The sequence below is a fragment of the Ornithorhynchus anatinus genome, chromosome 10 (genome assembly GCF_004115215.2).
Source record: "Ornithorhynchus anatinus isolate Pmale09 chromosome 10, mOrnAna1.pri.v4, whole genome shotgun sequence".
NCBI lineage: Eukaryota > Metazoa > Chordata > Mammalia > Monotremata > Ornithorhynchidae > Ornithorhynchus > Ornithorhynchus anatinus.
The window spans coordinates 56,434,094-56,461,105 of record NC_041737.1 but is presented as its reverse complement, the minus strand read 5'-3'; the positions used below and the strand labels follow the sequence as shown (position 1 = coordinate 56,461,105).

The 27,012-nt window shown below is 55.5% G+C and overlaps 2 protein-coding genes across 3 annotated transcripts; one reads left to right on the top strand and one right to left on the bottom strand.

The window, feature by feature from the left end:
- Positions 1 to 3,681: 3,681 nt before the first annotated feature.
- Positions 3,682 to 10,829, bottom strand: LOC100092929 (keratin, type II microfibrillar, component 7C-like). The gene is made up of 9 exons (XM_029073198.1): positions 10,443 to 10,829; positions 9,068 to 9,276; positions 7,585 to 7,645; positions 7,309 to 7,404; positions 6,607 to 6,771; positions 5,993 to 6,118; positions 5,257 to 5,477; positions 4,382 to 4,413; positions 3,682 to 4,203 (listed from the first exon to the last, which is right to left on the bottom strand). Exons 1-9 carry the CDS (start codon positions 10,827 to 10,829, stop codon positions 4,010 to 4,012), a joined length of 1,491 nt encoding a protein of 496 aa, XP_028929031.1. The 3' UTR covers positions 3,682 to 4,009.
- Positions 10,830 to 17,005: 6,176 nt separating this feature from the next.
- Positions 17,006 to 24,516, top strand: LOC100092864 (keratin, type II cuticular Hb1). 2 transcript variants are annotated; one of them, XM_039913271.1, is made up of 10 exons: positions 17,006 to 17,380; positions 18,524 to 18,732; positions 19,918 to 19,978; positions 20,174 to 20,269; positions 21,067 to 21,231; positions 21,720 to 21,845; positions 22,356 to 22,576; positions 23,924 to 23,955; positions 24,076 to 24,116; positions 24,270 to 24,516. In XM_039913271.1, exons 1-10 carry the CDS (start codon positions 17,006 to 17,008, stop codon positions 24,339 to 24,341), a joined length of 1,398 nt encoding a protein of 465 aa, XP_039769205.1. In that variant the 3' UTR covers positions 24,342 to 24,516. The 2 variants fall into 2 exon arrangements, with proteins under 2 accessions (XP_039769205.1, XP_001514791.2); XM_001514741.3 differs by having other exon boundaries at positions 24,076 to 24,516.
- Positions 24,517 to 27,012: the final 2,496 nt, after the last annotated feature.

The following is a 27,012-nucleotide window of genomic DNA, read 5'->3' as shown; positions in this document are numbered from 1 at the left end:
ATGCCTGACTGTCCACTCACTGACTCACCCCCGGTGCCACGTGCTGGCCACACGCCACCCCCTCGGTGACCCCAGGAGCTCCTGCTGCCTAACTTTTTGAGCGCCTTTCATCTCCTGTTGGGTCCGCACTCTCGAGCTGTGGGAGGGCCCATCCAGGTCAGCCACCTGAGTCACAGTGACCTGGGGCAAAGTAAGCCAGAGAACCCAGGTCCCATTTACACCTGCGAGAACACCACTGGCCTCTCCCCCACTGCTTTGTTGTGGGTCCACCGCTTCCCGGTATCCACCCTCAACAACCCAAACCGGTTTCCCCGGCACCAGTGGAGTCACTGGTGGGTGAATAATTCACTTTTTGTAGCGTGGGCCCTACTGAATTCCTGACAATGAGATCAGGCAGGAAGCTCATGTGTTGTGGGGTGGAGGGGGAGAGGTGACAAACAAGAATGGGAAGAAAAAAAAACCAGTGCAATTTCCCCTGGGGTGTGGTGAAATTTGTGATTAAATTCCTCTCCCTGGAAAAATCCCTACAGACACAATTTGCAAAAGACCCCACGATCTTTTTGTGAGAAGTATAACTCTGCCTAGTTACCTCATCTGTAAAATGGGAATCGAGACTGGGAGCTCTGTGAGACAGGGACCGTAACCAACCCGACTGTCTTGTATCTACCGCAGTACTTAGTTCGGTGCCTGGAACATAGTAGATGCTTAACAAATGCCATTAAAAAAAAGAAGCCAGGTGGCTTTTCTTCCCCAAAGAGACAGAGGAAAAGCGCTTGAAGAGCAGCAAGAGGCACCCAGGGTAATTGGCGAGGAGGACTTGCAAGAGAAAAGTGGTGAGGGGTCGTTGGGAAACCTTGCAACCCCTGAAGGCCAATGAGAATCACTCAGTATGGGCGGGTGGGCTTGAAGACAGGGCAGCCATGACTGCTCTCACGGATGGCAGTCCCCAACGACCTTGGGTAAGTCACTTCACTTCTCCGTGCCTCAGTTACCTCATCTGTAAAATGGGGATTAAGACTGTGAGCCCCAAGTGGGACAACCTGATTACCTTGTATCTTACACCAGCGCTTAGAAGAGTGCTTGGCACGGTTAGCGCTTAACAAATAATAATATTATTGTTATGACATCACCAGTGTTACATCAGTTACATGATGACATCATATGGAATAGACTGCCAAAGTCTGTCCAAATCAATCCCATCTTCGAATCTGTCTTTGGGAGAGACCACCGCCCTCCATTCCAGAACCAGTGAACCCCGCTTCCTGGCCCAGTGAACACAGGCACCACTTCCAAGCCGCGGAACTCGGCAGGAGTAACCCAGGTGCAGAGGCCGTGGGGTCTAGTAGATAGACCAGGGGCCTAGGAGTCAGAAGGACCTGGATCTAATCCCAGGTCCGCCACTTGTCTGCTGCGTGACCTTAGGCAAGTCATTTAACTTCTCTGTGACTCAGTTATCTTCTCTGTAAATGGGGATTAAGACTATGAGCCCATGGGGGACGTGGACTATGTCTCACCTGATTATCTCGTCTCTGTACTTAGTACGGTGTCTCTCACATACTAAGCATTTAATTTTTAAAAAAAGGTGGATGGAGGTTGGATGCTGGAAGCAGAAAACATCAAAGCCTAGTGGAGAAAACAGAACTATGAATCAGGAGACCTGAGTTCTAATCGCTGCTCTGCCACATGCCTGCTGAGTGACTTTGGGCATTGGTCATTTAACTTCTTTTTGCATGAGTACAAATGAGGATCTGTAAAAATGGGGATTAAATTCCTCCTCTCCCTCCTCCTTAGAGTGTGAACCCGAATTAGACAGGGACTGTGTCTGATCTGACTGTTGTGTATTTACCCCAGTGCTTAGCACACTGTGCTTTCCCAGGTGCTTAGTACAGTGCCCTGTACATGGTAAGCGCTCAATGAAGGCGGTATGACAGATAATTCAGCTGGGCTCCCTCACTGGGCCAGTTTGATCTACTAAAGGAATGGCGTGCAGTGGGTGGTGGGGAGAACCCCTCCTGCGCCCCTCTGGGTAGGCTGGGTCACCTGGGGGAGATAATAATAATAATGTTGGTATTTGTTAAGCGCTTACTATGTGCCGAGCACTGCTCTAAGCGCTGGGGTAGACACAGGGGAATCAGGTTGTCCCACGTGGGGCTCACAGTCTTAATCCCCATTTTACAGATGAGGTAACTGAGGCACCGAGAAGTGAAGTGACTCGCCCAAAGTCACACAGCTGACAAGTGGCCGAGCCGGGATTCGAACCCATCACCTCTGACTCCAAAGCCCGTGCTTTTCCACTGAGCCACGCTGCTTCATCATGATGAGCTGCTGAGGCAGGGAGCTGGGAACAGGTTGGTCGATAAGTGCTCACTCTGTGCCAGGCACTGTGCTGGCCACCGGGGATGGAAGCGGACTGATCGGGTTGGACGCAGTCCCTGTCCCGTGTGAAGTTCCCAGTCTTAATCCCCATTTTCCAGATGGGGAGACTGAGGCCCAGAGAAGCGAAGAGGCTTGGCCGGGGTTGCATGCCAGACGAGGGGCGGAGCCGGAGTTAGCCGCCATGGCATACTGGATAGATGATGGGCTTGACAGCCAGGTTGTGGGTTCCAAGCCCAGCTCTGCCACTTCTTTGCTGTGCGACCTCGGGCAAGTCACTTTACTTCTCTGTGCCTCAATTTCCTCATCTGTAAAATGGGGATTGTGACCGAGCCCCACATGGGACAGGGATTGTGTCCAAGTTGATTTGCTTGTATCCACCCTAGTGCTTAGTGCAGTTCCTGGCACATAGTAAGCACTTAAAAAATACCATTATTATTATTATTATTATTATGTGCTTAATACCGTATTAAAAATAAAGGTGCTGGTGTCTTATCTGTCCCAGTCAGGGGACAGACTGGCTAAAAACCCAACAGTCACCCTATGTCGGGGGTGGTCCTTCCAGAAGGCAGGGGATTCGATTTAATGGCCTCAGACTTCCCTTAGCACTTACTCTGTGCTAAGCACTGGGGTAGATACATGACAAGCAGATCAGACACAGTCCCTGTCTAATTCAGGGCTCACAGTCTAAGGAGTAGGGAGAGCAGGAATTTAATCCCCATTTTTACAGATCCTCAATTTCACCAAGGCACAAAAAAGTGAAATGACTTGCCCCAGGTCCCACAGCAGGCAGGTGGCCCAAAGCGGCTGTTCTACCTCCCCCTACCCGGACAGTGTGGGCAAATCCCTGGGACCCAAGCCCTTGGATGGGGCTAACAGGAATAATGATAATAACTGTGGCATAGATAAGCACTTACTATGTGCCAGGCACTGTACTAAGTGCTGGGGTAGATACAAGGTAATTGGGTTGGGCACAGTCCCTGTCCCACACAGGGCTCGAAGTCTTAATCCCCACTTTCCAGACGAAGTAACTGAGGCCCAGAGAAGTGAAGTGACTTGCCCAAGGTCACCCAGCAGACACGTGGCAGAGCCGGGCTTAGAACCCAGATCCTACTTACTCCCGGGCCCATGTTCTATCCACTAGGCCACGGCCGCTTCTTGCTCCCCTTGATGACATCACCCAGGTTGGGGGAATTACGAGCAGGGTGGAACTGCCCCGTCCCCCCACGGAGCCCCAACTCACCCGACCCCTTGCGCCCGCAGCCGAAGGCACGGCCATGAAGACGCGAGGCCCGGCCACGGCTTAGCTACTTCAGTTTATTGGATTAAAGACCGACACACAGGAAGGGCGGGAGGGTGGACACGCCGGACCACCGGCTACCACGGGCAGCTCAGAGAAGGCACCGCCTCACCCACGGGGGTCCGGACCGGGTCTGGACCCATTGGCGGCCCGCCGGTCACTGTGACGACGGGTCAGCTGCCACGGTCCCAGTCCAGTGGCACCGGGGGAGGGGGGGGGGACAGAGAAGGGGAACCCACGGGAGCAACTAATATTGTCGACACGAATAAAGGGGCAGGAAGGAACCAGGGCGAGGCAGAGATGTCGGGAAGACCGGACGGGGCCCGATGCCATCCTCTAGCACCGGTTGCAGCTGGTGGTACAGGAGCGGGCGCTACAGGCGCTGACACCCCCACAGGGGACACAGCCGCCTCCGGTTCCCACGACAACATTGCCCCCGCACCCGGCGCTGCAGACGCCGCCGGTTACCGCACGGGCACCGGAGGCGCAGAGATCTCCACAGACGACGCCACCGCGGGAGCTGCTGACGCCTGTGGAGAGAGAACACGGGAGGCCCGGTGGGTTCAGACCCCGCTGCGGCCCGGGACACCTGCCGGGACGCGACCGGGCAGGCCCTGAGGAGCGAAGGGGGCGGAGGTGGTGACCGCGGGCACCCCCCGAGTAGGTGACCGGCGGCTGGGGCGGGGAAGGGGAGAACAAACTACTTACAGACATTCACGGCCCCGACGCCCTCACACAGCCTGCGGAGGAAGGAGAGGGAGGGGACTGTTAGTGTGGGCGCTGGGCACGCTGGCACCCACCCCAGGGGGGATCGCTGGGTGGGCTAGGTGAGGGGGGGGGGGGTGCCCTGCTCCTGGCTCTTTCGAGGACAGGGGAATGCCTGCGGTCTGAATGGGGCCTTCTAAAAGAAGGAGGGAAAACGATCTGGAGGAAGCATTTTATCCATCCCTCTGCCTCCACCGCCTACTCCCTGTCTCCCAGGTTTCTGCAGCAGGCTGGCATCTCGCACGCCTCGCAGGCGGGAGACTCGTGCCATCTGTTAACAGTGGCCTCTTGCGCTGCGGTGGTAGTCCAGCGGCAAGAGCAGTCAATGGGGGAAATGGGGCTGCAATACCAAGCATCCGCCCAGCCCAGCGGCGTCCTGGGAGCCTCCCATCTGTGACAGTCTCCCCTGACTAATTTAAACCCCCGTTTACATCCTTCTTCTCAACGGCCCTGCCTATAGCTCGGGATCAGCACTGTGCGAGCCTCCTCTGTTGGAGGGGGAATTCGGAGGGCAGAGCCAATATCTGCTGCCCAAGATGGGACCCGGGCTCCTGTTACCAAACAGTGCCTGACCCTCTGGGAGGCAGGGAAACAGGGTGCGAGACCTAGAAGGGGGTGGGGGAAAACACGGCTCCGGGATCGCCAGCATCCCTGTGGGCACAGCAGAACTGCACCCGGTTGCATGCATTACCTGTCCAGTGCAGGGACGGGGCTTGTGTGGAGATGGGTTTCATCTGCGTTAAACCCTCGGAAGGGTCTGGCGGGGGGGGGGGGGATTAAGGGGGTATGGGGGTGGGGGGACACTATGGGACACCCACCTGCACTCCTCGCCCTCCAGCAGCCGCCTGTAGGTAGCGATCTCGATGTCCAGCCCCAGCTTGGAGTTCATGACCTCCTGGTACTCCTTCACCAGGCAGGCCATGTCCTGCTTGGCCTTGAGCAGGGCTTCCTCCAGCCCGGCCAGCTTGCACTTGGCGTCGTTGACGGCCGCCTCGCCCTGCTGCTCTGACTCGGTCACGGCTGCCTCCAGCTTGGAATTCTGGGGTGGGAGGAGTAGAGAGGATTAGCGTCAGGGAAAGGCAGAATCCTGGGATTTCCTAGATGGAGTCCCCGATTTGGGGTGGGCCCCTCTTCCCTGCCCCCCTCAGCTTCAGGCTGACTCGATGGTGGTGGCCACTTTCCATGACTCTATGAGGCTCCCTGACCTCCAGAATTCCCAAGTCATCACCCTCCCAAAGCCCGCAACCCCCCGCTCATTTGGAGGATCGACACGCTTTCTCTAGGGAAGTATCCCGAGCTGGGAGACGAGGGACCTGGGTTTGAGCCTCAGTTCTTCCCCCGATACTGTGTAACCTCAGGCCGGTCTCTCCACCTCTCTGGACTTTGGGATCCCCATTTATGCAGGGGGGAATTGGGGGTGACCATGACACCAGGGACATAGTTGGAGACGGGGAGGGAGTCCGGGGGAGCCAGCATCCCTGGGGCCAGTGCCCACTCGAAGCTGGCAGCGCCGACCCAGTGGCCCAGTCACCCTTATACCAGGGCCCACCGTACCTGGCACTTGGCGTTCTCCACCTCGGCTGTCAGCCTCTGGATCATGCGGTTGAGCTCGTTGATCTCCTCCTTGGTGCGGCGGAGGCTCTCCCCGTGCCGGATCACCGTGGCCTTCATTTCCTCGCACTGATGCCAGGGAGAACAGGAATAGTGGTTCAGGGGGAAGGGCTCAAGCACCCACCCTGAGCCCCCCACCGAGGGTCCCAAGGAGTCCTTAGGACCAGCCCGAACCAGGGACAGTTAACATCTCCCAGCAGGCTTGGGAAGTCCCCAGAAGCCAAGCCTGCCGAGAGGAGCTTCCCAGGACAAAATTTCTGGGTGTAGTGACGTTATTAAGGGGCAGGGCTCGGTTTGGGGCATAGATGCCAGTGTTCCACCACCTCTCTGGGACAATCCTGACCAGCCGCTTGCCCACAGGCCCCAGGGCAGATGCCCCGATGACTTCTTGGTAGTACATCGCTACCCAGCTCTCTCTCAGCTGCCAAAACCTGTTGTTGGCTCTCCGTCCCCCAGCTTGGCCCTGCTCAGTGCGTGGGGAACCTAGCATGGGTGAAGGTCAGGGACAGGAGCCAGTTCAAGAACCTCACGGACGATCCCGTCACCCCTCGGCTCACCTTGCTGCGATACCAGGACTCGGCCTCGGCCCGGCTGCGGCTGGCGATGTCGTCGTACTGAGCCTTGATCTCGGCGATGACGCAGTCCATGTTCAGCTCCCGGCTGTTGTCCATCTTGACGATGACCGACGTGTCCGAGATGTGGGCCTGGAGCACGCGGATCTCCTGCGGACGGATGAGGGGGTAAGGTTAGAACGGGTCACGGGGTTGGCGGAGACCTCAAGAGTCACGGGGACCAGCCTCTTGCCTTTATGTTGGGCTCCACCTAAGGCCCATTCCCGTTTGAAGACTGAAGGAGATGGAGTTGCCCCTCTCCTCCCCCACCTAATCCTTTCTCTCTAATCAGCATGAACCCTCCCCAGATCTTGGGAGAAGCTGAGCTCTCTCAACACCCGGTCTCTCTACCGACACCTCTCTCTCACCTCTATCTCCAACCCCACTTGCTCCCTTTGCTCTCCTAATCACAGGCAGAAAGGGACTTGGAAGGCAGATGATTTCAAGATCCTCCTCAGCCACCCACCACGTTGCAGAATTCCTCCGTTGGGAAGTTCTAACTTGTATGTAACCCTACTGTCTCCTGCTACAGATGTTCTCCATTTCCCCCTGTTCTTTCCTCCTCAAGAACCATGGGTAACTCCCCCTACACGGACTGATTTCTCCCCAGTCCCAGGTTTCCCCGCTTGAGTTCTCCCCTTGCCCTACCTCCTCGTACAACGCCCGCAGGAAGTTGATCTCCTCCGTGAGGCTCTCCGCGTTGGCCTCGAGGTCAGATTTGCGCAGGTAGGCGCAGTCCACGTCCTGTCGGGGAGTGGGGAAGAGGAGAAATAGGAGAAGTTGAGCGATTCTGTCTTCCAATCAACCACCTCCCTCCCTCCCTGCCAGGTCCCCCCACCAAGCCAGTCTCCCCATCCAGCCAGGAGGAATAAGGGCAGGGAAAGGTGCGCCCTTCTAGGCTCCCTTAACCTGACAGACACTCACCTTCTTGAGTGCCACAAACTCGTTCTCGGCCGTGGCCCTCAGGGTGACTTCCTCTTCATACCTGGTCACAGAATACGGGAGGATGGGAAAGATTGGTGAGGAGGGGGCACATGGGCAACTCTCAATTCCATGGCTGAACACCTACCTACATCTAGACTGTACCCTCGTTGGGGGCTGGGACCATGTCTATCGACTCTGTTCTACTGTACTCTCCCAGGAGCTTAGCAGAGGGCTCTGCACATAGTAAGTACTCAATAAATACAATTGCTTGATCAGGACTCTCAGCCCGGCCCTCTCTGCCCAACCTGCTGCTGAGTGGGGGGTGGTCCCCCTGAAGGAAGGGGAAAAGGGGCAGGCTCAGCTGGTTCTGGGGCTAGCTTGGGTTCCCTCCATTCAGCAGGTCTGAAAAATTCTGCGGGCTGAGGCTACTGGGTGCAGCCTCCCCAGAGAAAGCTTTGGGGATTGGGTGATGTCTTCAATGGCATCACGAAAACGGTAGGGCCAAGGACGGGTTCGAGGTTCTTCTATTTCCCCTCCATGCCCCCCTCCGTGCCCCACCTCACTTCTTTAGCATCACCTAAGTCCTTGGTCATTCAGACTTCCCCTCCAGACAGCATCTATGTATACATCTTTTGAGAAGCAGTGTTGCTTAGTGGAAACAGCACCGACCCGGGAGCCAGAAGACCTGGGTTCTAGTCCCTACTCCGCCAGGTCTTCTGTGTGACCTTGGTTTTCTGTACCTCAGTTACTTCATCTGAAAAATGAGGACTAAGGCTGTGAGACCCATGTGGGACTCGGACTGTGTCCAATTTGATTAGCTGGTATCTATCACAGCGCTTAGTTCTAGAGGATAGTGAAAGGGTAAGAGAAGGGGAGTTACAGTGAAATAACCGAGGAGCAGAGATCGCTCGCCCCGTTGAGGGGAAGACCGATGGGGGGCTGGCTTGGAGGCTTACTCCACCTCCCGAGAAGCAGCGTGGCCTACTGGAGAGAGCACAGGCCTGAAAGTCAGAAGACCTGGGTTCTAATCCCAGCTCCACCATTTGCCTGCCGTGTGACCTTGGCCAAGTCATTTCACTCTCTCTGCCTCAGTTTCCTCAACTGCAAAATGGGATGAGATACCTGTTCTCCTTCCAATTTAGAATGGAAGCCAAGGACTGTGTCCGACCTGATTGATTTGTCTCTACTCCAGCACTTGGAATAGTGCTTGACACATATTAAGTGCTTAACGAATAGCATTTTTAAAAAAGCCAGATCAGAATCACAGTGACCTCAGGGTTATTTCATTCTGCCCCCTGCCTCCACTTACCCCTTTCTTGCCAGATGGGACCCTCTCCGGAGCCTCAGGAATCACCCTTTCTCATGCCACTTCCCCCACTCCTGTTTGGAAGTCTAGCCTAAATTCTTCTTGGTCTAACCTAAATCTAGCCTAGATCCTTCCTGCTGCAACCGGATTCCAATTACCACCCGCGCCGTCACTCACTTCTTCTTGAAGCCCTCCAGCACCTCCTGCACGTGGTAGAGCTCGGACTCGAGCCGGCCGCGGTCGGCCTCCACGCACTCCAGCTCGCGCTTCAGCGTCTCGATGTAGCCGTCGAACAGCGGCTCCAGGTTGCTCTCGCAGCATTTCCGGTTCTGGTAGAACTGCCACTTGGTCTCCAGCAGCTTGTTCTGCTGCTCCAGGAACCGCACCTGCGGGGAGGAGCCGGGGACCGACCAATTCGGGCTTCGGCTCGCCGTCCCGGGGGGACCCGACCCCGGCAGGCAACCGCGATCCCCCACACAACCTTCTGCCTCTCCCTCGAGGTGCTGGGGCTGACGGGGGCAAGCAGCGAGTGCCCACCGTGGTCAGCAGAAAGTGCCCACCGCTGCTAGTAGCGAGCGCCCGCCAGGGCCAGCGGCGAGGGCCCATCATGGGCAGCAGCGAGGGTCACCCGTGGCCTGCAGCCAGCTCTCACCACGGATAGCAGTGAGCACCCGCCAGGGCCAGCATCGAGCGCCCACCGTGGGCAGCAGCGAGAGCCCACCGGGAGAAATAGTGAGCGCCCAGCGGGGGTATAAATGGGCACCCCCCCCCCCCCAGGGAGCATCAATGGGTGCCCACCCGGCATGGCGCTTCCCTCGGCGTTTGGGAAACTACAGCCGAAGCATGAGGCCCGATCCCCGCCCACAAGAAGATGCGGGCTGAGACGGAGGGGCCGCGGCTGGAGGGAGGGGGCCTCATTCCACCTCCACAGCCCCCCAAGACTGCTGCCCCCGCCCAGCACCTGCTCCGGGACCCCGTCCCCTGCGCCCCGCGAGTCCTGGTACACAAACCCGGGGTCGCACCCCGTGGGCATGGGGCTGTTCAGATCCTAGGCCAGAGGGATGAGGCGGATAACAATAATAATAATGGTATTTGTTCAGCTCTTACTATGTGCCAAGCACTCTCCTAATAATAATAATAATGGTATTGAAGTACTTACTATGTGCCAAGCACTGTTCTAAGCACTGGAATAATCAGGTTGTCCTACAGGGGACTCAGAGTCATAGTCCCCATTTTACGGATGAGGTTACTGAGGCACAGAGAAGTGAAATGGCTTGCCCAAGGTCACACACCAGACAAGTGGTGGAGTCCGGATTAGAACCCACATCCTCCGACTCCCAAGCCCGTGCTCTTTTCATTAAGCCACACGACTTCTAAGCGCCGGGTAGAGTCCCTGCGCTTGGGGTGGATCATTAGGTCCATCCCCCTGCCTCCTCATCATTCTGCATTTTCCCCTCACCCCTCCAGGGAGCGCGACAAAATCCCCCGCAGCTGGAGTTTGGTGAAGGGGTGAGGGGAGCGGAATCCCGGATCCCAGGGGAGACCCCCCCACCTTGTCGATGAAGGCGGCGAACTTGCTGTTGAGGCACTTGATCTGCTCCTTCTCCTCTTGCTTCACGCCCTGGGCGTTGGGGTCGATCTCCAGGTTGAGCGGGGTCAGCAGGCTCTCGTTGACCGACACGCTGGTGATGCAGGGCGGGCTGGGCCCGCACACGCCGCCCGAGCGGTAGCCGAAGCTGCGGCCGCAGCCGGCGCGGTAGCCCCCGCAGAAGCCGCCCAGGCTGCGGCTGCCGAAGCCGGTGAGGCCCCGGTAGCAGGAGACCCCGCGGTAGGGAGCGGCGCTGATGCAGCAGCGGCCCGGTCGGGGGCCGCAGGCCGAGACGCAGCTGAAGGCTCTCAGGCCTAGGCCGGAACCGGCACAGTAAGATCCACACGACATCGCTGAGGGGAACCCGGTGGGGAGAGAGACAGAAAGAAGCTTGGAAGACAGGGAGCAGTCAGTCGGTCCTTCTGGACTCGCCCGGTTCGGAGGCCCTTTTATCCGAGCGGCCGCAGGGCCGGGCCCACTCCTCCGGGTCGAGGGAAATTGCCAGATTTTATGGGCTTGGGTGATTTAGCTGCTGCTTGTCCTGCCCTAATGGGCTTAATTGGGACCTAAACTGCACCCCGACAGTTTACTCACGTGCTGGCGATGCCATCCCCCCCCCCCACCCCGCAAAATACACACATGCCTCCCCAGCTCCACTTTTCATCTTCAAAGAGCCCTGTCCCTCACCCCTTGCCCCCTCCCCATCGTGGTCAGCGGGCTGCGTTGTTCCTATTAGGTGGATGGGGAAACTGAGGTCTAGAGAGGCTATGCGTCAAGCTGGGTGATGGAGAGGCGGGAGGAATTGGGGCTGGGGTCGTGCCCTCGCCCTCCCGGGGCCTGGGAGAATCATTTTTGCCGAGCCTGGGTGGGGAGGAGTTGTCGGAGTTGTCCGGCACACACACGCACACACAAGAGAAGGCAGTGGATGAGGACTCGGTTTTTACCTAGGTTGTGTGGCGGGTTTGTAAGGGTATAGGCTTCATTCATACACAACCATGATCACACTAATACATGATTCACATTAACCCCACAATCAGCACGACACTCCTACACGACCAGCATTACGTCAATAAACAATCCACACTAACACACATATCCAGCATCATACCAGTACACAATCCACACTGATACAACCATCACACTATTACACACTTCATACTAACCCAAGCAATATCATGCTTCTACTTGATTCACACCAATGCTCACAATCACCACACAAAAACACAATTCACCCACACAACCAATATCGCTCACCTATAGTGAGCCACGCTCTACCAGCATTCCCATACACAAACCTCAATGACACATTCACACACCATAAGCAACACCACCAATACACAATTCACACTAACACACTTACGCTCACTGACACATTCATACTCACAGCTACCCACAGTCTTATATCATGCTAACCACCTCATCTACATGCCGAGAGTCAGGCATACACAAAGCCACACAAACCTCACACAAACATAACTTAGTAGCCACCTCTCCCGCCGTATAACAAACATTCACGCGTATGCACACCACACAGATCGTATATACACATATCACAAACTCACCACAAATGCCTTGCATGTATCATAGGCAACCATATCCACCTTTGCCCTCCCCCATACCCACTCAAATCACAATGAAATCTCACACACGAGCACACTAAACACTGTGCACATATACTCCAAATCGTGTCCTGAAGAGGAAACATCTCTACCACTACCTTTCTTCTGAGGCCTAATAATTTTCCATTTCAGTCCCGAGGCCCCTGAGAGGGGGGCCTAGACTGGATCTGGATCCCTACTGAATTGACCAAACCCTTCAGCAGCCCTGCACTCCCAAAATTCCTCAGGAAGAAGCCCAGAGTTGCTGGTAGGGCTCCACAAAGCACCTAGGGAGTCTGGGCTAGGGCAGATTATCCAGATAACTCTAAAAATGCACTAAAATCTTGTCTTCCCCAGCAAATAAATTGAATCATTCAGGGCAAAAGCAATTCACTTTTGCCAGAGTCTCACGAGCAAATAATCTGGATAACTGCAGCGTGGCTCAGTGGAAAGAGCACGGGCTTTGGAGTCAGAGGTCATGGGTTCGAATCCCGGCTGGGCCACTGGTCAGCTGTGTGACTTTGGGCAAGTCACTTAACTTCTCGGTGCCTCAGTTACCTCATCTGTAAAATGGGGATGAAGACTGTGAGCCCCACGTGGGACAACCTGATTCCCCTGTGTCTCCCCCAGCGCTTAGAACAGTGCTCGGCACATAGTAAGCGCTTAACAAATACCAACATTATGATTATTATTACTGGCTTATGAAGACAAAGGGTATTAGTTTTATCCTATCTGGGACCTGACCAGTTCACCTGGGCCCTGTTTCCAGAGATCCAGGGGGTATTTTTCTTTTGCTAGGTCCAGGTCCAGATGAAAGAGAAGTCCCATCTGGGGAGTGACTGTCTCCAACTGGGATTATTATTATTATTATTACTAATAATAATAGTATTATGGCTTTGTTAAGTGCTTATTAGGTGCCAAGCACTGTTCTAGCTGCTGGGATAAAAGCAAGATAATCAGGTTGGACATAGTCCCTGTCCCACCAAGGGCTCCCAGTCTAAGTAGAAGGGAGTAAGATTTAATCACCATTTTACAGATGAGGGAACTGAGGCACAGAGAAGTTAAGTGACTTGCCCAAGGTCACACAAGTGGCAGAGGAAGGATTAGAACCCAGGTTCTCTGACTCTTAGTTCTGTACTCACACACTGACTCCATTAGGCTCCAGTGTTTCCCTAAGGACTCCTTACTCCAGGCAGACAAACCTGAGCTTCATTCCCCAGCCCACAACTTTTTTTTCCATTCAGCCAGAGAAGTCTCCATTTCCCCTGCCAATATTAATAATAATAATGATGATGATGATAGTAGCATTTGTCAAGCGCTTACTTTGTGCCAATTACTCTACTAAACTCTGTGGTAGGTACAAGCTTATCAGGATAGTCCCTGTTCCACCTGGAGCTCACAAGTCTAAGTAGGTGGGAGAACGGATATTTCAGCCCCATTTTACAGATGAGGAAATTGAGGCCCAGAGAAGTTAAGTGACTAGCCCAAGGCACACAGCAGGCAAGTACCAGAGCCTGGATTAGAACCCTGGTCTTCTGACTCCCAGGCCCGTGCCATTTCCAGGAGACCACACTATACCAAGGAATGCCCACCCCGCTCTTCCCGTTCGCCATGTTTTATCTGTCCTTTCCATCACTCCAACACACACACACAAAAAACAGCATCTCCCCCTAGAAGCTTCCCTCCGAGAATGACGCAGTCACTGAGACTCCTCCATCTACCCCCAGGTGCCATGTCTGTCTTGGGGACTTTGTGTGTGTGTCCTTGCTCTGTAGATCTGAGATGATCTTTGCCTCTGTCCCTGGGGGTGTGTGTGTGTGTGTGTGTGTGTCTGCGTGTGTCCCGTCTCTCCCGTCAAGCTGGCAGGGACCACGCAGCATGACCGAGTGGATAGAGCACAGGCCTGGGAGTCAGAGGACCTGGGTTCTAATCCCGGCTCCGCCACTAGCCTGCTGGGTGACCTTGTGCAAGTCGCTTCACTTCTCCAGGCCTCAGTTACCTCATCTTTAAAATGGGGGTTACGACCGGGAGCCCCGTGCAGGACGGGGACTGTGTCCAACCTGATTTGCTTGTATCCACCCCAGCGCTTAGTACAGTGCCTGGCGCATAGTAGATGCTGAACAATACCACAGTTTTTATTATTATCCCCCCTTGCCAAAGTCCAGGACAGAGAGAGAGAGAATGTATCCCTGGCAGACTGGCAGCTCCTGGAGGGCTTCTCTTTCCTGTCTGTCTCTTGGGCTCTGCCCACATATGATCTAGGGGATGTGGGCTCTGCCCAAAGAGGATTTAGGGGAAGCCCCAACGTACAGAGCCATCCCTCTTTCCCTCCACAAGGATCACACACTTCTTCTGCCTCTGGCCCATCGCTAGGAGGGTGAAGGCAGGGCCACACCTCTGTTCACCGCACGTGCCAGGGCTTTCCTTCTCCCAACCCCGCAGATCCGCTCCTGCCATAAACCCTCCGGGGCTTCCTGACCCCGACCCCGCGGCAGTGTAGACGGGACGTGCAGAGTGGGTTGATGGGCCGTCACCGCCTCACGGTTTATGGGGGTTCCTCCCCCGCCCCCCTCCCCCGCCGCCGAGTCTCGGCCGCAGGCGGAGTCCCCAGACAGCTTCCTCCCCTCGCCCCGTTTCCTGGATGGAGAAACCGAGAAGGCTCCGAAACAGAACGTTCAGGAACCTGCCCTTCATAATCCTGCTTTTTGAAGCTGCCTTTTTTCTGGGGTGGGGGAATCTCTCTCTAATGGTGTTCGTTAAACACTTACTCTGTGCCAGGTATTGTACTAAGCCCTATCCCGCACGGGGTTCAAAGTCTTAATCCCCATTTTACAGATGAGGGCACTGAGGTGACTTGCCCAAGGTCACGCAGCAGACGAGTGGCGGAGCTGGGATGAGAACCCAGGTCCCCTGCTTCCCAAGCCCATGCTCTTTACACTAGACTACACTGCTCCTCCTGAGCAGCTGTGGCCACCGGGTCCCTCCCTGAGTTCCGGGGTTCTCGTTGCACACCCTGGTCCAGTGAGGTGGACCGAGCCAAACCTCAGTGCCGCGGGAAGGAACCCAGCTATTCCCTCACATTTCTTGTTCAAACTGGGCTGACGGCCTAAATCTCCAGTGGGATTTCGGGGGCATCTTAAAACCAATCAAACAGTGGTATTTATTGAGCACGTCTACATGCAGAGCACTGTACTAAGCACTTGGGAGAGGACAATACGATAGAGCTGGGGGATGAGTTTCCTGGACCATAGCGACCTTACAGTCGAGAGCACCACGGTGGACCCTTCTGGGAGCGATGTACCCCCACCCCCTGACCCCTGTCTTTCCCCAATTCTGGAGTCTCTCTGGACCCTAGGGCCTCCAGGGGTACAGCGGAGTTGTCTAGGAGGCTAGGGGAAGTGGTGGGGTGAGGTAGAGATTTGGGGGCTGTGGCACGGTCTTCGTTAATAATAATAATAATATAATAATTAATGATAATAATAATGCCAATTGCTTGCTCTTTGACCTTGGGCAAATCACTTCGCTTCGCGTCGGTATTCTCAACTGGGAAACGTAGATTCAATACCTGTTGTCCCTCCTATTTAAACTGTGAGCCTCACGTGGGACAGGGACTGTGTCTGATCGGATTAATTTATATCTACTCCAGTGCTTAGAACAGTGCTTAGAACCCATAGTAAGCGCTTAACCAAATACTCTGGTAAAATCAATAATAAAATATAGTGGTTTGGGGTAAGCGCTTGTTATGTACCCAACTCTGACCTAAGCCCTTGGGTAGGTACGAGATAATCAGGCCAGATACAATCCCTATCTCATATGGGCTTGCAGTCTAAAGGGGAAAGAACTAGTCTTGAATCCCCCTTTACTTACGAGAAAACAGAGGCCCGGAGAAGTGAAGTGACCTGCCCCAGGATTCAGAGCGGGCGAGTGACAGAGCTGGGATTAGAAAGCAGATCCTCTCTGCCTCCTAGGCCCAGGCTCTTTCCATTAGGCCACACCGCTTCAGCCTTTGAACCATCAGGCACCTTTCCATCACCCCCATTGGTCTTCCCTGTTGTACTCACATCCTGGCCTCCATTCCCCAGGGCTGCCCCAATCTTGTCAGGAGGAGAACATTGTGTGTGTGTGTACGTGCATGCACGGTTGTGGACCGTGTGAGATAGGAGCTGTACACGTGTGGGTGGGTGTGTAGACAAGCGCCCGGGAACGGTCTGTGATGGGAGCTGTGTTGTATCTGTGGCCTATGGCTTCCATGGCTGGCCCGACGGACAAGGGCTACCAACAAGGGCTTCCTGGTCCCATCCCAACATCCTGGGAGACCCCGGTTCCAACAGGAACGGGTCCAGTTGAAGAAATGGGGGGAGGATGCAGGGGGAGGAGGAGGAAGGGCCAGGATGCAGCTGTGGCCTTGCCCTGGCACCCACCAGCGAGAGACGGGCGGTGCCCCGGCGATGAGGAGCCCGAGAATGTGAGAATGGAGGTGAGATGCAGAGAAGGAATGCCGGGTCTCAGGACCCAAAACGGCTCAGCCGAGTCCCCCGTGGAGGTCCCCCTCCTGTGCCACCCCTGATCTCTGTCCCCTATGGCAGACTGAACCCCGCTCTGACTGCAGTGTCCCAGGCAGTTGGACAACTTCGGATGTCCCTGCTGGCTAAGCACTTTGAAGATGAAAAGTGCCACACAGAGAGCTTTATACAGAGGTGACTCTCGGCGGAGCCCACTATAAAGCTCGTTAATGGAGGAGGAGCGGGCGGCTCAGAGCCCAAGCCCATAAAGAGGAAATTGCGCGAGGCACTCGGGCCTGGCCCAGCCCAGCTCACCTGGGGGGAATAAAAGGAGCCAGAGAGGTGTCCGGGGACGATACAACCATCGGCGTCTCATCCGCTCGAGCGTCTTCTCTCCCCCTGCATCTCCCGGCTTCTCCCACTCACGATGTCCTGCGGATCCGGATTCGGAGGCCTGAGAGCCTTCAGCTGCGTCTCGGCCTGCGGCCCCCGACCGGGCCGCTGCTGCATCAGCGCCGCTCCCTACCGCGGGGTCTCCTGCTACCGGGGCCTCACCGGCTTCGGCAGCCGCAGCCTGGGCGGCTTCTGCGGGGGCTACCGCGCCGGCTGCGGCCGCAGCTTCGGCTACCGCTCGGGCGGCGTGTGCGGGCCCAGCCCGCCCTGCATCACCAGCGTGTCGGTCAACGAGAGCCTGCTGGCCCCGCTCAACCTGGAGATCGACGCCAACGCCCAGGGCGTGAAGCACGAGGAGAAGGAGCAGATCAAGTGTCTCAACAGCAAGTTCGCCGCCTTCATCGACAAGGTTGGGGGGGGGGTCTCCCCTGGGATTCTGCTCCCATCACCCCTTCCCCAAAGTCCAGCTGCGGGGGGTTTTGTCATGCTCCCTGGAGGGGTGAGGAGGAAAGGCGGATCAATGAGGAGGCAGGGGGATTCTACCCAGCGCTTAGAATCAGTGTGGCTTAATGAAAAGAGCACAGGCTTGGAAGTCAGAGAATGTGGGTTGTAATCCTGGCTCCACCACTTGTCTGTTGTGCGACCCTGTGGAGCAAGCCACTTCACTTCTCTGTGCTTCAGTTTCCTCATCTGTAAAATGGGAATTACGACTGTGAGTCCCACCTAGGACACCTTGTCTCTACCCCAGTGCTTAGAACAGCGCTTGGCACATAGTAAGCACTTAACAAATACCATTATTATTATTATTATTAGGAGAGTGCTTGGCACATAGTAAGAGCTGAACAAATACCATTATTATTATTGTTATCCGCCTCATCCCTCTGGCCTAGGATCTGAACAGCCCCATGCCCACGGGGTGCGACCCCGGGTTTGTGTACCAGGACTCGCGGGGCGCAGGGGACGGGGTCCCGGAGCAGGTGCTGGGCGGGGGCAGCAGTCTTGGGGGGCTGTGGAGGTGGAATGAGGCCCCCTCCCTCCAGCCGCGGCCCCTCCGTCTCAGCCCGCATCTTCTTGTGGGCGGGGATCGGGCCTCATGCTTCGGCTGTAGTTTCCCAAACGCCGAGGGAAGCGCCATGCCGGGTGGGCACCCATTGATGCTCCCTGGGGGGGGGGGGGGGGCCATTTATACCCCCGCTGGGCGCTCACTACTTCTCCCGGTGGGCTCTCGCTGCTGCCCACGGTGGGCGCTCGCTGCTGGCCCTGGCGGGTGCTCACTGCTATCCGTGGTGAGAGCTGGCTGCAGGCCACGGGTGACCCTCGCTGCTGCCCATGATGGGCCCTCGCCGCTGGCCCTGGCGGGCGCTCGCTGCTAGCAGCGGTGGGCACTTTCTGCTGACCACGGTGGGCACTCGCTGCTTGCCCCCGTCAGCCCCAGCACCTCGAGGGAGAGGCAGAAGGTTGTGTGGGGGATCGCGGTTGCCTGCCGGGGTCGGGCCCCCCCGGGACGGCGAGCCGAAGCCCGAATTGGTCGGTCCCCGGCTCCTCCCCGCAGGTGCGGTTCCTGGAGCAGCAGAACAAGCTGCTGGAGACCAAGTGGCAGTTCTACCAGAACCGGAAATGCTGCGAGAGCAACCTGGAGCCGCTGTTCGACGGCTACATCGAGACGCTGAAGCGCGAGCTGGAGTGCGTGGAGGCCGACCGCGGCCGGCTCGAGTCCGAGCTCTACCACGTGCAGGAGGTGCTGGAGGGCTTCAAGAAGAAGTGAGTGACGGCGTAGGTGATGATGATGATGACGATGGCATTTGTTAAGCGCTTACTATGTGCCAAGCACTGTTCTAAGCACTGGGGGAGATACAAGGTAATCGGGTTGTCCCATGTGGGACTTACAGTCTTAAGCCCCTTTTACAGTTGAGGAAACTAAAGCATAGAAAAGTGAAGTGCCTTGGCCGAGGTCACATGGCAGGCAAGTGGTGGAATTGGGATTAGAACCCAGGTCCTCTGACTTTCAGGCCTGTCCTCTATCCAGTAAGCCACTCTGATTCTCAGGAGGTGGTTTAAGCCTCCAAGTCAGCCACCCATCAGTTCTTCTCCTCAACGGGGTGAACAGTTCCTGCTCCTTGGTTATTTCACTGTAACTCCCCTTCTCATACCCTGTCACTATCCTCTAGAACTAAATGCTGCGGGAGAAACCAGGTAATTACACCGGACACAGTCCATGTCCCACATGGGTCTCACAGTCCTAATCCCCATCTTTCAGACGAGGCAACTGAGGCATAGAAAACCAAGGTCACACAGAAGACCTGGCGGAGTAAGGACTAGAACCCAGGTCTTCCGGCTCCCAGGCCTGTGCTCTTTCCACTAAGCAAGTCTGCTTCTCAAAAGACGCGTAAATAAGTGCTATCTGGAGGGGTGTCCTGAATGACCAAGCACTTAGGTGAAGCTAAAGAGCTGAAGAGGGGCGTGGAGGGGAAATAGAAGAATCTCGAGCCCGTCCTAGGCCCTACCATTTTCACGATGTCATTTAGGACATCACCCAATCCCCAAAGCTTTCCCTGGGGAGGCTGCACATAAAAGCTCCAGCCCGCAGAATTTCCAGACCTGCTGAATGGAGGGAACCCAAGCTAGCCCCAGAACCAGCTGAGCCTGCCCCCTTTTTCCCCGCCTTCAGGGGGACCCCCCCTTCTCAGCAGCAAGTTGGGCAGAGGGGGCCGGGCTGGGAGTCTTCATCAAGCAGTTGTATTTATTGAGTGCTTACCACGTGCGGAGAACCATACTGAGCTCCTAGGAGAGTACAATAGAGTTGGTAGACATGTTTCCAGCCCACAGAGAGGGTACAGTCTAGATGTAGATAGGTGTTCAGATGCAGAAGATTCGCCATGGATTCGAGAGTTGCCAATATGCAACTCTCCTCACCATATTCCCCATCCTCCCGTATTCTGTGACCAGGTATGAAGAGGAAGTCACCCTGAGGGCCACGGCCGAGAACGAGTTTGTGGCACTCAAGAAGGTGAGTGTCTGTCAAGCTGTGGAAGCCCCAGGGCAGTGAGCCAAGAAGAGCGTACCTTTCCCTGCCCTTATTCCTCGTGGCTGGATGGGGAGAATTGCTTGGTGGGGGGACCTGGCTGGGAGGAAGGGAGGTGGTTGATTGGAAGACAGAATCGCTCAACTTCTCCTATTTCTCCTCTTCCCCACTCCCCGACAGGACGTGGACTGCGCCTACCTGCGCAAATCTGACCTCGAGGCCAACGCGGAGAGCCTCACGGAGGAGATCAACTTCCTGCGGGCGTTGTACGAGGAGGTAGGGCAAGGGGAGAACTCAAGCGGGGAAACCTGGGACTGGGGAGAAATCAGTCCGCGTAGGGGGAGTTACCCATGGTTCTTGAGGAGGAAAGAACAGGGGGAAATGGAGAACATCTGTAGCAGGAGACAGTAGGGTTACATACAAGTTAGAACTTCCCAACGGAGGAATTCTGCAACGTGGTGGGTGGCTGAGGAGGATCTTGAAATCATCTGCCTTCCAAGTCCCTTTCTGCCTGTGATTAGGAGAGCAAAGGGAGCAAGTGGGGTTGGTGATAGAGGTGAGAGAGAGGTGTCGGTAGAGAGAGCGGATGTTGAGAGAGCTCAGCTTCTCCCAAGATCTGGGGAGGGTTCATGCTGATTAGAGAGAAATAATAATAATGTAGGTATTTATTAAGCGCTTACTATGTGCAGAGCACTGTTCTAAGCGCTGGGGTAGATACAGGGGAATCAGGTTGTCCCACATGAGGTTCACAGTCTTAATCCCCATTATACAGATGAGGGAACTGAGGCCCAGAGAAGTGAAGTGACTTGCCCACAGTCACACAGCTGACAAGTGGCAGAGCCGGGATTCGAACCCGTGACCTCTGGCTCCCAAGCCCATGCTCTTTCTACTGAGCCACAAAGATTAGGTAGGGGAGGAGAGGGGTAACTCCAATCTCCTTCAGTCTTCAAACGGGAATGAGCAGTAGCCTTAGGTGGAGCCCAGCATAAAGGCAAGAGGCTGGTCCCCGTGACTCTTGAGGTCTCCGCCAACCCCGTGACCCGTTCTAACCTTACCCCCTCGTCCGTCCGCAGGAGATCCGCGTGCTCCAGGCCCACATCTCGGACACCTCGGTCATCGTCAAGATGGACAACAGCCGGGAGCTGAACATGGACTGCGTCATCGCCGAGATCAAGGCGCAGTACGACGACATCGCCACCCGCAGCCGGGCCGAGGCCGAGTCCTGGTATCGCAGCAAGGTGAGTCGGAGCAGAGGATCCAGAGGATCCTGAACCGGGTCCCGTCCCAGACCCCTACCCTTGCAGGGCTAAGTTGGGGAAGGGGGAACCCACAACAGATTTTGGCAGCAGACTACTCGGAAGCCATCGGGACACTTGGGCCTGTTCGGTCAAGCTGCTGATATGGACTTCTCCAGAGGAGGGAGTGGGGCAGGTCAACAGGGAACGTGTCTGCTAATTCTACTGTATTGTTCTCTCCCAAGCGCTTAGTACAGTGCTCTGCACATAGCGAGTGTTCAAAGAATACCACTGATTGATCCTCCCGGTGACGTCACACCCCCCAGAACACTTGCCCAGCCTGGGCTTCTGGGGATTTCCCCCGCCCGCTGGGGGAGGTAGCCTGAGTCTGCCTCTGGCAGCCCTGAGGACTTTCAGGGTCCCTCGGCGGACGGTGGAGGGTGGGTAGCTGAGCCCGCTTGAATCTCCATGCCTGTTCCCCCCGACGCCAGTGTGAGGAGATGAAGGCCACAGTGATCCGGCACGGAGAGAGCCTGCGCCGCACCAAGGAGGAGATCAATGAGCTGAACCGCATGATCCAGAGGCTCACGGCCGAGGTGGAGAACGCCAAGTGCCAGGTACGGCGGGCACCGGCGGGGGGGTGGCTAGGCCCCCGGGTCTGGCGCCGCCAGCGCATCTGTGAGCAGGCACTAGTCCCGGGGATGCCGGTTGTCCCCGGACTCCCTCCCCATCTCCGAGTATGTCCCTGGTGACATGGTCACCCCCCTGCATAGATGGAAGCGGAGGGATCGGCCCAAGGTCACACAGCATCGGGGCAGAACTGGGGCTCATATCCAAGTCTCTGTCCCAGGAGAGCAGGCCCCTAGGGAGAATTAGTGACCCTCCAGAGGAGCAGAGGTGCTGGGGGTGAGTAGCTAGGGGTTGGGGCATATGGAGGGTGATTTCCCAGGGGACCCCTGAGGTCATGGATGTGCGCACCACAGTAGAGTCAACCTGGAGCTGAGGGGAGCCGGGCGGGGAGGAGGAGCCCGTACCGAATCAGAGACTCCGTCTAGGAAACCCCAGGATTCCACTTTTCCTTAGCACAAACCTTCTTCCCTCTTCCCGCCCCTCCACCCCCACCCCAGAATTCCAAGCTGGAGGCGGCCGTGACCGAGTCAGAGCAGCAGGGCGAGGCGGCCCTCAACGACGCCAAGTGCAAGCTGGCCGGGCTGGAGGAAGCCCTGCTCAAGGCCAAGCAGGACATGGCCTGCCTGGTGAAGGAGTACCAGGAGGTCATGAACTCCAAGCTGGGGCTGGACATCGAGATCGCCACGTACCGGCGGCTGCTGGAAGGCGAAGAATTCAGGTGAGTGAGCTATCCCTCACCCACCCTCCGTAAGGGGATTTCCCCCCAAATCCCTCAAAACCTTTTATTACAGAGGCCCCGACCCCCACTATTCTCACAGCTCTGTCCCCTTTACTGACCCCCTGACTCAGAATGCAGGGAAAGCCCCCCACCCCCACCCATCCATAGAAAGGACTGAAAAATGAGGCAGGGACACTCGTTCTTCATGTACCATCTGCTGCCTGATTTCTCTTTGGAAGTCACCACGCTGATTTCTTTTAGATTTGGATCCCCACAGTCCAGTTTTTCACTCTGGTCAGGAATCTGACTCCTTTCCTTCCCCCCTCACCTCTTCTAGCCCACAAGTCATTCAGGATTTGAGATTCTGACTAAAAGTATCCTCACCCTTGATGGACGAGATCCAGATTTTCCTCAGCCGCCAGGCATTATAGAGTGACTCACACCCAGCCAGCTCCTTTCAGGCTGTATGAGGCAAAGTTGGAGGTAGAGGCCAGGTCCACCTCTCCCCCATCCCTCCTTTCTCACTGCTCCAAGAGGCCCCCCGACTTGCTCTAAATGTCACTCCTTGAAGATTTTCTCCATAGAAATATCTTTACCCAAGGGAGAAAGGACCGTAGGCTCCAGTCTAAGCGCTACCATCTAGACCGTAAGTTCACTGTGGACAAGGAACGTGTCTACCAACTGTTATATCGTACTCTCCCGATGCTTAGTACCAGTGCTTTGCACAGCAGTAAGTGCTCGATCATCTTTGACTGAGTGAAGGGGAGGTTAGGAATTATCTTTCTATGCAAATGGATGGAGACCAAGAACCCAGAGAGGTTTGAGGGAGCCGCGCTGAAGTCACCCAGCCCTCAGACTCGTTTTCCCTTCCTGTCCTGAGTCACACAGCCCCTCCAGGAACTCAGGGACTCTGAAGAATAATTGCCAAATTAAGTACCCTCCTCACCTGGAGATCAGTCAGCCAGTCAATTGTATTTCTTGAGCGCTTTCTCTGTTCAGAGCACTGTAATAAGCGCTTGGGAGAATATAAAAGACAACAAAGAACAGACACATTCCCTGCCCACAACGAGCTTACAGTCTAGTGGGGAGCCAGACATGAATAGTAAATTTAAAATTACCAATATTGGACATATCTGGCCCCTTCTTCACTCCCCCAGCAGCTAATCCTGTTGTCAAGTAACACCTTCCAGGAATCTCCCCCACCCTAGACTGTAAGCTTGTTGTGGGTAGGGAATGTGTCTATTTATTGTTGTATTACACTCTTCCAAGTGCTTAGTACACAGTAAGTGCTCAATAAATACAACTGAACCAACCAATAACCTCTCTCCCTTTCCTCCCTCGTGGCAGGCTGTGTGAAGGCGTTGGAGCTGTGAATGTCTGTAAGTGTCATCCCTTTCCCATCCCTGCTTCCTTCCCCCCATCTCCTCATGACATTCTCAGCCCCGGGGGGGGACCACGATGTCTGATCCTGGCTCCTCTCGTCTCCCCGCATCCCGCAGGGTTGAGCAGCTCTCGAGGAGGCGTCGTGTGCGGTGACTTGTGCACAACCGGGGCCCGGCCGGTCACCGGCGGCGTCTGCAGTGCCCCATGCAGCGGTAACCTGGTCGTGAGCACCGGCGGCCCCTGCGTCCCCTGCGGACCCTGCGGACCCTCTGTCGGCTCCTTTAGCGCCGGTTCCTGCGGCCTTGGCTCCGGCGGGGTCGGCTCCTGTGGGATCAGCTCCTACGGCGTGGGCTCCTGCGTCAGCACCTGTAGAAAGTGCTAGACCCCCCTCGCTCCCACTCTCTGCACCCCCTGCACCCCCGTCTTCCCTTCGCCCCGCTCGCGCTCCCGGTGTCTGGAGAGAATCCCGTCCCTTGGGGACTGTTCACCCGTTCACCCTGTAGACTGAAAGCTCATTGCAGGCGGGGAACGTGTCTACCCACTCTGTTGTATTTAACTCTCCCGAGCACTTAGTACAGTGTTCTGCGTGTTCTGCACCCAGTAAGTGCCCGATAAATACGATTGATTGGGGGCTGGATTGGGTTGGCCTCTCGAGGCTCCTCCCTGGCTGTGGCCGGAGGTCCTGCCTGGTGGTCAGCTGTGTCCCCCTCCTTGCTGCTGGGTATTCGGGGGTAGATAGCCCCCTCTCTTCTGGAAGACCCAGCGGGAAGGTCGGAGGAGATCTTCAGCCAGACACGCCCCATCCCCTTCAGCACTCAGTCCTGCTGTGGACTCAGAGCTTGCTCACCCCCCACCGCCCCCTTCCCCCTTAGCTGGATTGCCTTTACTTAATTCTGTGTGTCCAATAAACTGTGGTAGCTATTCAACTCTAGACTTCTGCCTTGTGAATCCTTTTTTTAAAAAAAAAATGTTAGTGGTTAAGCACTTACTCTGTGCCAGGCACTGTTCTAAGCACTGGGGTAGATCCACGCTAATCAGGTTGAACACGGTCCATGTCCCACATGGGGCTCGCAGTCTCAATTCCCATTTTCCAGACGAGGTAACTGGGGCTCAGAGAAGTGACTTGTTCATGATCTTGCAGCAGACAAGTGGCAGAACGGGGATTAGAACCCAGGCCTTTCTGAATCCCGGGTCCAAGCTCTAAACTCATTGTGGGCAAGGAATGTGTTCTGAATCCCAGGTCCAAGCTCTAAACTCACTGTGGGCAAGGAACGGGTCTGTTTATTGTTTTAGTGTATTCTCTCAAGCGCTGAATACAGTGTTCTGCATACGGTAAGTGCTCAATAAATACGATCCACTGACTATCCACTAGGCCAGACTGAGTCTGCAGCCTCTGTAGACAGTCACTGGAGGGAGCTGAGCCTGGGGGTGGGGGAACCGTGACATCTTTAAGCGACCCCAGGGCCCAGAGAGGGGAACCGACTCTCCAAGATCACCCAGCAAGGTGATCTAGTGGCAAGAGCACGGGCTTTGGAGTCAGAGGATGTGAGTTCTAATCCTGCCTCTGCCACTTGTCTGCCTTGTGATCATGGGCATCATTGGTCCTGGACTAAGCACCGGGTGGATACAGTTCCTTGTCCCAAGTGGGGGCTCACAGATGAGGTAACTGAGACACAGAGAAGTAAAGTGACTTGCCCAAGGTCACACAGCAGACAGGTGGCCAAGCCAGGATTAGAACCCACGACTTTCCTAGAGGCCAGGGATCGTGTCTCCGACTTCTACTGTTACTCTTCCAACGCTTAGTATGTTCAGTAAATACTATGGATTGATAGAAATGGCCGGCAGGTTTCCAACAGCGTCGGGTGTTGGAAGTTAATCGGGGGAAGGCTCCCCGGTGGAGATGGGGGTTCGGGAGGGCGTTGAATGTGGAGCGAGCTCTTGTTTTGACTGATTTGAGGAAGGAGGGGAGTCCCAGGCTGGGGAACAGCATAAGCAAGGGATTGGAGGAGAGGGAGGTGAGATAGAGTTAGGTGAAATTTACCTCCAGGTCAGAACGAAGCCCAAAACTAACCTCTTCCCAGCCTCGGAAGGGGTAATGTCAGAATGCCAACCCTTTGGGTGAAACTTCCTGGAGAGGAGCTTCCGGGAATCGGTAGCATTGGGTATGACATCACTAGGTGAGCTATCACTATGAGTGATATCTCAGGATTGAGGGCAGGCTTGAGGTGCCAACTCTATAATAATAATAATTATGGCATTTGTTAAGCACTTAATATGTGTCAAGCTCTGTTCTGAGTGCTGAGGTAGATATAAGCTAATCAGATTGGACCCAGTCCTTGTCCCTCCGTCTGTCATCAGTCCGTCAGTCGTCATCATCATAATGATGATATTTGTTAAGTGCTTATTATGTGGCAAGCACTGTTCTAAGCACTGGAGTAGATACAAGATCATCAGGTTGTCCCACTTGGGGCTCACAGTCTTAATCCCCATTTTACAGATGAGGTGACCGAGGCCCAGAGAAATTAAGTGACTTGCCCAAAGTCACACAGCTGACAAGTGACGGAGCCGGGATTAGAACCCATGACCTCTGACTCCCGAGCCCGGGCTCTTTCCCCTGAGCTATGTTGCTTCCCTTGAATCTTATTTATCGAGCGCTTACTACGTGCAGAGCACTGGACTAAGCACTTGGGAGAGTACAATATAACAATGAACAGACACATTCCCTGCCCATGACAAGCTTACAGCCTAGAGAGGGAGACAGATATTAATATAAATAAATTACAGATTTGGACATAAGTGCTGTGGAGCTGGGATGGAGAATGAATAAAGGGAACAGGTCAGGGCTACTCAGAATGGGGGGGAGAAAAGGAAAGGGGGGCCAGGAAGGCCTCTCGGAGGAGATGTGCCTTCAGTGAGGCTTTCGAAGTGAGGGAGAGTAATTGTCGGCTCAGGGAAGAAGGGAGAATAGATATTTAATCCCCATTTAACAAATGAGGAAACTGAGGCCATGGAGGAGTTAAGTGTTCGTGCCCACGGTCACACAGCAGGTAATT